At 39.7% G+C, this 12,219-nt stretch overlaps 1 protein-coding gene across 1 annotated transcript in view; it reads left to right on the plus strand.

The window, feature by feature from the left end:
- The window catches only part of FAM186A (family with sequence similarity 186 member A), a 61,421-nt gene continuing 49,202 nt past the window's right edge, over positions 1-12,219 (plus strand). The window contains exon 1 of the mRNA XM_070408809.1: positions 1-162. Within this exon, the coding sequence (XP_070264910.1) occupies positions 1-162 (162 nt within the window). The remainder of the gene's footprint in view (positions 163-12,219) is intronic.

Consider the following 12,219-nt stretch of genomic DNA (forward strand, 5'->3'; position numbering starts at 1 on the left):
ATGAAAAATGAGACACACAGTGAGTCTGATTCAGAAAAGAAAGCTGTGGATTACACCATCCAACCCAAAGCGGACCCTGAGGCCTCTAGACTTGAGACCCCTGCCTCCGTGCAGGATGTCATGTCTAAGATTGAGCAAGCACAGCTCCTTCGAGCCAGAGAGGTAGGTATAGTTCATGAGAATTTTATAGGTTGCAACTTACTTTTTCTTTAACTTTTCATGACCAGCTATGTTTTTTTAGAACTCATTTTATTCGCATGAAATTTGACTGTTTAAGGTCATTTTCATTTCAAATGACAATTTCACCTGACTGTGGATAAACAAGCTCCCATTTTATATTTAGTCTGTTTCATTTTCATCTCAGAATTAATCAAGCTTTCTAAGAAATAAATCACATGTGCTATTGAATGATTGAGAATCAGAGAAATTAAAATCTATAGCTAATTTTGATATCTAATTTTAGCCAATAGTTTTCATTTGTTCCTGACTGACTTATCAAATAGCTTATTAGCAGTGATTCATCCTCATAGATTTTCTTTGTACATTCTTTGGGATTTTCTACATATACTAGAGGCCCGGTGTATGAAATTCATGCATGGGGCAGGGGGGGTCTGTCAGCCCAGCCTGCACCCTCTCCAATCCACAACCCCTCGAGGGATGTCCAACTGCCTCTCACAATCCGGGACTGCTGGCTCCTACCACTCACCTGCCTGCCTGCCTGATCACACCTAACCCCTCTGCCTGTGTGCCTGATCACCCCTAACTGCTCCCCTGCTGGCCTGATCACCCCTAACTGCCTCTGCCTCATCCCGCACCTGGGGCCCAGGATTCCCTCCTCTGGATGGCTGCAAGCACCCAGGACCCAGGCCGGCTTCAGCAGGGCCGGCCGCAGCTGCAGAGGACCGTGGGCAGGCGGCTTTGCCTGGGCCACAGGTGCTGGCGCCCAGGACCGAGGGGTGTGCGGCTTATCCCTCTCCCGGACCATAGCCTGGCTGGTCCCCATTCCTTTCTCCCCAGTGTTGAGTGTCTGAGCAGTTAGGGCGTGATAGCGTGAGGGCTTGATGACATGAGGGTGTAACCACCATTTGCATATTAGCTCTTTATTATATAGGATAATCCTGTCATATGCTAATAGAGGCAGCTTTATTTTCTCCTTTAATATCTGTGTGCATTTAAACTTTGTTCTTGATAGTCTAGGGAGGCTAGAACCTCCAGTATAAAGTTGAGTAGAAGTAATGAGGCATTCTTACTTTGTTCTTGATGTTAGGAAAAAGCATTCAGTCTTCCACCATTAAGTATGATAGTAGCTATATATATTTTAGAATGCTCTATATAAAGTTGGGGAAATTCCCTTCTTTTCCTAGTTTACCTAGATTTTTAATCAATAATAGATTTGGATTTATTTGTTTATTTTTTTGTCTGTTTTTTTTAATTAAATCTTTATTGTTCAGATTATTACAGTTGTTCCTCTTTTTTCCCCCTATAGCTCTCCTCCACCCAGTTCTCACCCCACCCTCTGCCCTTACCCCTCCCACTGTCTTCATCCATAGGTGTACGATTTTTGTCCAGTATCTTCCTGCACCCCCCCACCCTTTTCTCCCCAAGAATTGTCAGTCCACTTCCTTTCTATGCCCCTGATTCTATTATATTCACCAGTTTACTCAGTTCATCAGATTTTTTTTTATATTTTATTGATTTTTTACAGAGAGGAAGGGAGAGAGATAGAGAGTTAGAAACATTGATGAGAGAGAAACATCGACCAGCTGCCTCCTGCACATCTCCCACTGGAGATGTGCCCACAACCCAGGTACATGCCCTTGACCGGAATCAAACCTGGGACCCTTCAGTCCACAGGCTGGTGCTCTATCCACTGAGCCAAACCAGTTTCGGCCAGATTTTCTATTCACTTGATTTTTAGATTCACTTGTTGATAGATATGTATTTGCTGTTCATAATTTTTTTTTGCCAACCCCCCCAAACCCCACCCAACAGGGATCCTGATACCTCCCTCCACCTATCCCCCTGGCATGCTGTTCATAATTTTTTTTATCTTTACCTTTTTCTTCTTCCTCTTCTTAAAGGATACCTTTCAGCATTTCATATAATACTGGTTTGGTGGTGATGAACTCCTTTAGCTTTTTCTTATCTGTGAAACTCTTTATCTGACCTTCAATTCTGAATGATAGCTTTGCTGGGTAAAGTAATCTTGGTTGTGGGTTCTTGCTATTCATCACTTTCAATATTTCTTGCCACTCCCTTCTGGCCTGCATAGTTTCTGTTGAGAAATCAGCTGACAGTTGTATGGGTAATCCCTTGTAAGTGACTGACTGTTTTTCTCTTGCTGCTTTTAAGATTCTCTCTTTGTCTTTTGCTATGGGCATTTTAATTATGATGTGTCTTGGTGTGTTCCTCTTTGGATTCCTTTTGTTTGGGGTTCTCTGTGCATCCTGGACTTGTAAGTCTATTTCTTTCACCAGGTAGGGGAAGTTTCCTGCCATTATTTCTTCAAATAGGTTTTCAATATCTTGCTCTCTCTCTTCTTCTGGCACCCCTATAATTTGGATGTTGGTGTGCTTGAAGTTGTCCCAGAGGCTCCTTACACTATCTTCATATTTTTGGATTCTTTTTTCATTTTGCTTTTCTGGTTGGGTATTTTTTGCTTCTTCGTATTTCAAATCTATGACTTGATTCTTGTGATCCTCTTGTCTGCTGTTGGATCTCTGTATATTATTCTTTATTTTAGTCAGTGTATGCTTAATTTCTAGTTGGTCTTTTTTCATATCCTTGGCGGGGAGAAACTGGACTATCTGGCAGTGGGCAGAATTCGGAACTCGAGGTTTAATTTTATCGGCGGTTTCTAGAAAATTCTTGAAAAACCTTAAAAGCGTGGTTTTGAACTCTATATCCAGTAGTTTGCTTTCCTCCATTTCTGTCATTTGTGACCTGTTTCTTTGTCTCTGCATTTTTTATGCTTTCCTATGTTGGTAGAGTGGCTTTGTGTGCTAGGTGTCCTACAGGGCCCAGTGGCTCAGCCTCCCCAATTACCTGAGGTGGACACTCTTGGTGCACCCCTTTGTGGGCTTTGTGCACAGTCTTGTAGTTAAGCCTTGATTGTTGTAGGTATCACTGGGAGGAATTGACCTCCAGGCCAATTGGCTGTGAGAATCAGCTGTGTCTACGGTGGGAGAACTTCTGTGCTGAAGAAACTCTTCTGGGGCAAGACTTGCTTCAGTGGGGCTTTGGTGCTCACTGAGTCTGCCCCCTGAGTATGTCCCTTTTGGATCTGAGGAGTTGTAATCTGGATGGTCCCACTCTGACCACTGGGTACACTGGCTTTTGGATCTAAGGAGGTGCTAATTTAGCCTCTGCCTGAGGCTACCCAGCAGGAGCTATGAAGAAATCTGCAGATTCCCCTTCCTTGTGTGGGGTTTGGAGGTGCCCAGATGAGGCCCAGCTGTGAATCAATGCAAGCTGCTGTGGGGTCTTGGGCCTTCTCTTGGAAGTTCTGCGTCTGTCTGGCCCAGCTGCAATTTGTTAGGTAATTTTCAGATTGCAAAGGGCCAGGGCATTCATATGCAAAAGCCTCTGCCGCAGCTTGTGTGGGGCGGGGCCTCAGGGGATCAACAGGGCAGAGCAAGCAGCTATGGCTGATCCTCAGCCCTGCCCTAAGAGGCCCCGAGTCTCAGCGTCCTGGTAATCACTGCAAGCACAGCTGAGAGAAAGCCGCCCTCGAGTTCCGAGTTCTGCCCACTGCCAGATAGTCCAGTTTCTCCCCGTATGAATCTGGATTCCCAGAGACTCGCCCGGAACTGGAGTTCAGAGCAGTGGGGAGCTTGTGACTCCCTCCCGATTCAAAAAGACAGCCGCGTCCTCAGTTGCCAGCCCTTGCCGCATGTGCCTCCATACCTCTGTACTTTAATTCCACACCTCCTCTGAGTGTGCTTTTCTCTTTCCTTCTAGTTGTAGAATTTCCACTCAGTCAGCCTTCCTGTGGTTCTGGATGATGTCCGTTTTGTCTTTTAGTTGTATTTTTGAAGTTGTTGTGGGAGGCAGCAATTTCCGGTGTTTACCTATGCCGCCATCTTGGTTCTCCGGGTTTATTTTTTAATTCAGTAAGTGTACATATTGTGAAATGACCACCACAATACATCTAGTTAACACCCATCACCATACATAATTACACATTTCATTCTTGTAATGAGATCTTTTAATATTTACTCTCTTAGCAACATTCAAAATGCAATACAGTATTAACTATAGTCACCATGTTGTATATCATACCCATGTGACATTAATATTAGGTTTTATCAAAAGCTTTTACTGAATTTAGTCGAATAATCACATGTTTTTCTCTCTGGAATCTGTTAATATAGTAAATTAGATTGATTTATGAATGCTAAACCAACTTTGAATTTTTGGAATAAATGCCATTTATTCATAATGTAGCATGTTTTTTTTTTATCATCTCGTATTCAGTTTGTTAAATTTTGTTAATAAATTTTTGTGTCCATGTTTATAAAATACATTAGTCTAGTTTTCTTATAATGGCATCGGAGTAATGCTAGCTTTATAGACTCACGTAGAATATTCTCTACAATTTTCTGTAAGAGTTTGTTGAAGAATTGGCATTTTCTTTTATATGTTTGGTAGAAACCACCAATGTTTCAGTGGGATTGGGAGAAAACCAATGGAACCATCTAGACTTGGGGTTTAACTATGGGAAGTTTTTAAACTACAAATTTAATTTTTAGAAACATCATAGGGCTACTCATGTTATGTTATCTTATTTCTTCTTCAGTAAGCTTTCACAATTTGTACCTTTCAAGGAATTTGTCCATTGCATCAGAGTTTTTGAGTTTATTGGTTTAAAATTGTTCATGGTAATCTCTTACTATCCTTTCATTATCTGTAGAACCTTTAATAATGTCACCTCTCATTTACGATACTAGTAATTTGTCTTTTTCTATCTCTATTTCTGGAGAGAATTTTTCAAATTAAATCTTTATTGTTGAAAGTATTATATATGAAAAAAAAAGAAAGTATTATATATGTCCCTCCTTATCCACCATTGATCCCTTCTAGCCTGCCCCCACCACCCACCCCAGGCCTTCACTACCCTATTGTTTGTGTCCATGAGTTATGCATATATGCATACAAGTTCTTCGGTTAATCTCTTCCCACCTACCCACCCTCCCCTGCCTTCCCTCTGAGATTGCACAGTCTGTTCTATGCTTCTGTCTCTGGATCTATTTTGTTAATCAGATTCCACATATGATTGAGATCATGTGATACTTGTCTTTCTCTGACTGGCTTATTTCGGCTTAGCACAATACTCTGCAGGTCCCTCCATGCTGTCTCAAAGGGTAAGAGATTCTTTTTTACTTCTGCATAGTGTTCAATGGTGTAAATGTACCACAGCTTTTTTATCTACTCATCTACTGATGGGCACTTGGGCTGTTTCCAGATCTTAGCTATTGTAAATTGTGCTGCTATGAACATAGCGGTGCATCAATTCTGATCAAGGCATGTGCCCTTGATGACAATTGCTTCAGAGAATAACAGTTTTGCAGTTTCTTCTATGCATTTGAACTAAGGAGGGAACATAAGAGTCCATGAAGGTGGGAGAAAGTAAGATGGGGATTGGATTACAGTGTAGTTAACAAGATTATTGGATTACAGTGTAGTTAACAAGTTTATGTGCTCTCTTTAGGGTGGTAATGCTTATTGCAAAGGTGTGTAAACCTAGATGCACAAATAATAATGAACAGGGCTTGCTTAAAAAATAAACCGTCTACTAAAAAAGTTATATGCCTGTGGTATGACTACCCACCATGACCTGCCCAGTTAGGAAGTTATAATCAGATCACTCTGTGAGGTTACTTTACTTTTTTAAAAAATTGATTTGAGAGAAAGAGAGAGAGAAACATTGATTTGTTGCTCCACTTGATTATGCACTCATTGGTTGATTCTTGAAGTGCCCTGACCAAGAATCAAACCTGAAACCTTGGTGTATCAGACAATGCTCTAACCATCTGAGCTACACCGCCAGGGCCAAGGTTACTGTTTAGACCCCACTCCCCTTTTTAAAATTTATTTATTTATTTATTTTTAAATATATATTTTATTGATTTTTTACAGAGAGGAAGAGAGAGAGAGACAGAGAGTCAGAAACATCAATGAGAGAGAAACATCGATCAGCTGACTCCTGAACACCCCCCACTGGGTATGTGCCCGCAACCAAGGTACACGCCCCTGACAGGAATCGAACCTGGGACCTTTCAGTCCGCAGCCCAACGCTCTATCCACTGAGCCAAACCGGTTAGGGCTAAAATTTATTTTTTTTAAATATATTTTTTATTGATTTCAGAGAGGAAGGAAGAGGAAGAGAGAGGTAGAAACATCAATGGTGAAAGATTCACTGACCAACCACCTCCTGCATGCCTCTACTGAGGATTGAGCCTGCAACCTGGGCATGTGCCCTTGATCAGAATTGAACCCAGGACCCTTCAGTCCACAGGCCAACACTCTATTCTCTGAGTCAAACCAGCTAGGATTAGAAACCCCTTTTTAAAAAATACAATTTCTGCCGAAACCGGTTTGGCTCAGTGGATAGAGCATCGGCCTGCGGACTGAAGAGTCCCAGGTTCGATTCCTGTCAAGGGCATGTACCTGGGTTGCGGGCACATCCCCAGTAGGAGATGTGCAGGAGGCAGCTGATCGATGTTTCTCTCTCATCGATGTTTCTAACTCTCTATCTCTCTCCCTTCCTCTCTGTAAAAAATCAATAAAATATTTTTAAAAATACAATTTCTTTTTTATTTCAGAGAGGAAGGGAGAGGGAGAGAGAGGTAGAAACATCAGTGATGAGAGAGAATCATTGATTGGCTGTCTCCTGCACACCCCCTGCTGGGGTGGAGCCCACAACCTGGGCATGTGCCCTGATCAGGAATCAAACTGAGACATCCTGGTTAATAGGTCAATGCTCAACTACTGAGCCACACCAGCCAGGCTGTAGTAGGTTTTTTTATAGAAAGCTTATAATTGGGTTTCTTTTTTAAAATATATTTTTATTGATTTCAGAGATGAAGGGAGAGGGAAACAGAGATAAAAACATCAATGAGATAGAATCATTGATCAGCTGCCTCCTGCATGCCCCCCACTGGGGATCAAACCCACAACCTGGGTATGTGCCCTGGACCTTTTAGTCCACAGGTGGATGCTCTATCCTCTGAGCCAAACCAGCTAGGGCTAATTTGGTGTTTTTTTTTATCCAACCTGACAATTTCTATCTTTTAATTGGATGTTTAGACCATTTATATTTAACATGATTATTGATAAGGTTAGATTTAATTTTACCATCTTGCTACTTGCTTTGTATGTCTCATGTGGGTTTTTTTTCCTTTTTATTCTTTTTCTGACTTCTTTTAGATTCAATATATTTTATGGTTATTTTATTTCTTTTATTGGCTTATTAGCTATAATTATATTTCACCTTTTTAGTGGTTGCTGTAGGATTTAGAGTATAGATATTTAAATTACAATAATCTATTTTCAAATGGTATTATACTACTTCATTTTTTTAATTATACTACTTCATGAACAGTGTATGAACCTTATAACAATATTCTACCTCCCCGCCTCCTGGCATTAGTGATATATATATAATTCCTCACTTGAGGATATGTTTATTAATTTTAGAGAGAAGAAGAAGAAGAAGATGTGAGAGAGAGAGAGAGAGAGAGAGAGAGAGAGAGACATTGATATGAAAGAGAAACATTGATCAGTTGCCTTCCATATGCACCCTGACTGGGGATTGAACCCACAATCTTTTGGTGTACAGGATGACACTTCAATCAACTGAGCCACCTGGCCTGGGGCCATTTATGATATTTTTAATATACTACTATGTACATTATAAACTCATTATTTATTACATTCCTGTTACTTTTACTTTAAACAGGCAATTACCTATTTTTTAATTTTTTATTGTGATATAGATAAAATATTCAATCTTAACTATTTTAAATTATACAATTCAGTGGCATTAAGTACATTTACAATGTTCTGTAACCATCATCACTATCTATTTTCAGAACTTTCTCACCATCCCAAACAGAAACTCTGACCCATTAAACAATAATTACCTATTCCCCCCACAACCCTAAACTCTGGCAAACACCATTTTATTCTCGGTCTCAATGAATTTGTCTACTCTATATAACTTATGTAAGTGGAATCATAAAGTATTTGTCCTTTTGTGTGTGATTTATATCACTTATCATGTTTAAAAAATGCACCCATTGTTGTAGCATGTATCAGAATTGCCTTTCTTTTTAAAGTTGTATAATATTCCATTATATGTATACTAGAGGCTTGGCGCATGAAATCTGTGCATGGGTAGGGTCCCTAGGCCTGGCTGGCAATCAGAGCCGATTGGGGCCTTATGGCTGCCAGCCGGGGCCTCCCTCCCCCCAGCTGCCAGCCACTGGCCAGGACCTTCCTTCATTCCACGCCACCCCCTGGTGGTCAGCACATGTCATAGCAGGTGGTCAAACTCCCAGTTGGTAGAACTTCCGAAGGGACAGCTTGCATATTAGCCTTTTATTATATAGAATATCACATTTTATTTATCCATTCATTCATCAATAGACATTTGGATAGCTTCCACCTCTTTACTATTGTGAGTAATGCTACTATGAACACTGAAGTACAGATATCTATTCAAGTCCCTGCTTTTAATTTTTTATATACTCTGGAGCAGAATTGCTGGATAATATGGTGATTCTGTTTTTAATTGAACATTGTTTTCTGTAGTGGCTTCATCATTCATTTTCCATTCCTATCAGCAGTGCACAAAGGTTTCAATTTCTCCACAGTTTCACTAACACTTGTTATGGTCTGTGTTTTTCTTTTTGTGATAATAGCCATCCTAATGGGTGTGAAGTATCTCACTGTGGTTTCAATTTGCATTTCCCTCATGATTAGTGAGATCAAAAATCTTTTTTTATATATTATTTTTTAAAAATAGTTTTCATTGAATTCAGAGAGGAAGAGAAAGATAGAGTTATCAATGATGAGAGAGAATCATTGATCAGCGGACTCCTGCACACCCCCCACTGGGATTGAGCTCAAAACCTGGGCATATGCCCTGACTGGGAATCGAACACAAACCTCCTGGTTCAGAGGTCGACCACTGAGCCACACCAGTTGGGCAGGATCGAACATCTTTCTATGTGCTTACTGGCCATGTGTATATATCCTTTCATAAAATGTCTATTCAAGTCTTTTGCCCATTTTGGAACTAAGTTTGTCCTTGTTGATTTGTAGAAATTCATTTTATATTTTTGATATGAACCATTTACTAAATATGTAATTTTCAAATACTTCCTCCCATTTTTTTTTTTACTCTATTTATAGTTGGGATGGTTGATTTTATGTGTCAAGTTCACTGGGCCACAGGGTGCCCAGATATTTAGTCAAACATTATTTTGGATATGTCTGTAAAGATATTTTTGGATGAGATTGACAATTGGATCAGTAGACTGAGTAAAGATCTCATCCAATCAACTAAAGACCAGAATAGAACAAAAAGGCTGAGTAAAAGGGGACTCCACTCCATTTGCCTCACTGCCTTGAGCTGGGACATTAGTCTTTACCTGCCTTCAGACTTGAACTAGATACATTGATGGCGAACCTATGACACGCGTGTCAGAGGTGACACACAAACTCATTTTTTTGGTTGATTTTTCTTTGTTAAATGGCATTTAAATATATAAAATAAATATCAAAAATATAAATCTTTGTTTTACTATGGTTGTAAATATCAAAAAATTTCTATATGTGACACGGCACCAGAGTTAAGTTAGGGTTTTTCAAAATGCTGACACGCCGAGCTCAAAAGGTTCGCCATCACTGAACTAGAACATCAGCTCTTCTTGGGTCTTGAGCGTGCTGGCTTTCAAACTGGGGCTACATCATCAATTCAATACCAGCGATAAAGAAATTGAAACCACAAATGAGAGGTTAACTAACATGAAGAGCCAACGTATTATAATCAGACTTTCAGAAAAATAAAATAAAAAGGACTGGAGAGAGGTAATAAATAGATAATGCTGAGAATTTTACACAGTTGAATAAAAGATACCATTTCTCAGATTTAGAAACCTGAAAGAATCCCAAGCAAAATAACAAAAATTAAATTCATATTTATTTATTTATTTATTTATTTATTTTTAAAATATATTTTATTGATTTTTTACAGAGAGGAAGGGAGAGAGATAGAGAGTTAGAAACATCGATGAGAGAGAAACATCGACCAGCTGCCTCCTGCACATCCCCCACTGGGGATGTGCCCGCAACCGAGGTACATGCCCTTGACCGGAATCGAACCTGGGACCCCTCAGTCCGCAGACCGACGCTCTATCCACTGAGCCAAACCGGTTTCGGCTAAATTCATATTTAAAAAATAAATTCATACTTAAATACTTACATAGTAGTGAAACTGCAAAAAACCAGAGACAAAGATTACATCTTCAAATCAGGTGAAGAATAAAGTCAGATCCCTATAAAGTAATGGCATTTTGTACTCCCAGCTATCTCAACATTAACTATGGATACCCAAGGTAATGGAATAACAGCTTCTAAGCTTTGAGAGTAAACACCTCTCAACCTAGAAGTGCACATCTAGCAAAATTATCTTTCAAGTATGAGGTTGAAATAAAGGCATTTTTAGATGACTAATTTAGAGGGTTTACTAATAGACCCTCACTAAGGAACGTCTAAAGGATATTCCTGAGGAAAAGAGAAGAGAAATCAATGAGGACTCTAATATGAAAAGAGGCATGATGAAAAAATAAAATTGTAAACACAGGCAAATATATAGATATAAGGTATATAAAACAATAACAACAAAACAATAATAATATATAATGTGTGGAGTCTTACAAAAATGAAATGAAATACTGGACAACAATAGCATATTAAGGCCTAACTGGTGCTCAATGGTTAGACTGTCAGCCCTTAGACTGAGGGGTCACAGGTTCAATTCTGGCCAAGGGTATGTATCTTGGTTGCAGGCTCGATCCCTGGCCCTGGTCTGGTCTCCTGTGGAAGGCAACCAATCAGTGTCTCTCTTTCACATCAATGTTTCTCTCTCTCCCTCTCCCTTCCACTCTCTCTAAAAAAAAAAAAAAAAAAAAAAGGAAAAAATTGTCCTCAGGTGAGTATTAACAACAACAAAAGAGCATATTAAAAGAAGAGTGATCAGAGTTAAAGCCTTAAGATACCTGTGCTGTTCATGATGGGCATTGATATTGATTTACTTTAGAATATGTTAATTTATAAACATATGTGTTGAAAATTTTAAGGAAACAATTACTGAAAGAAAAAGTCAATACTAAGGGCAAAAAAGTCAGAAAAATAAGTATTCTAATCAATGGTTAGTATTTTCTAACTATCCTAATTAGAAATAATATGAATGATTAGACGGTAAAAATGAAGCAAATATATCAATCTGCTGGACCTGGGTCTGTTTACTTTTCCTTTAGTCTTCTCTGAATTATGCAGAGTGAGAAGGCAGGAGTGAGGGGTGGAGGTTGCCTTACCCGAGTACCTATGTCTGCTGACTTCTACTAAGTTTGACAAAGAAAGGCAAAGGAAAACATGAAGGCGGCGGGGGGCGGGGGAGGCAGGTAGAACTCCTTCCTGTTTGATTGGGAAAGTGTCTCTGAAAGCATCTCCTTCATGGCTCTATTTCATGATAGACCTATTACACCAGCTTCCTTTGGGTGACACAAGCACTGGAGCTACAGTAACATTATCTCCTCTCTTTGTTTCTGCTGTTGCTAAGCTCTGGTTGTCTTCCTTTCATTCCCTGTTTGGCCTCTCAGCTCTTCTATGACATAACAAATTCTCTACTTTAAATTTTTTCATGCTTTACATACCAATTCTTTATTTTCCTGGTTAGATCTTTTTTTTTTTTTAATATATTTTATTGATTTTTTTTTTTTTTTTTTTTTTTTTTACAGAGAGGAAGGGAGAGGGATAGAGAGTTAGAAACATCAATGAGAGAGAAACATCGACCAGCTGCCTCCTGCACACCTCCTACTGGGGATGTGCCCGCAGCCAAGGTACATGCCCTTGATCGGAATCGAACCTGGGACCCTTCAGTCCCCAGGCCGATGCTCTATCCACTGAGCCAAACCGGTTAGGGCTCCTGGT

The sequence above is a fragment of the Myotis yumanensis genome, unplaced genomic scaffold (genome assembly GCF_028538775.1).
Source record: "Myotis yumanensis isolate MYYU_CA2020_CCGP unplaced genomic scaffold, mMyoYum1.0.hap1 SCAF_3, whole genome shotgun sequence".
NCBI classification, from domain to species: domain Eukaryota; kingdom Metazoa; phylum Chordata; class Mammalia; order Chiroptera; family Vespertilionidae; genus Myotis; species Myotis yumanensis.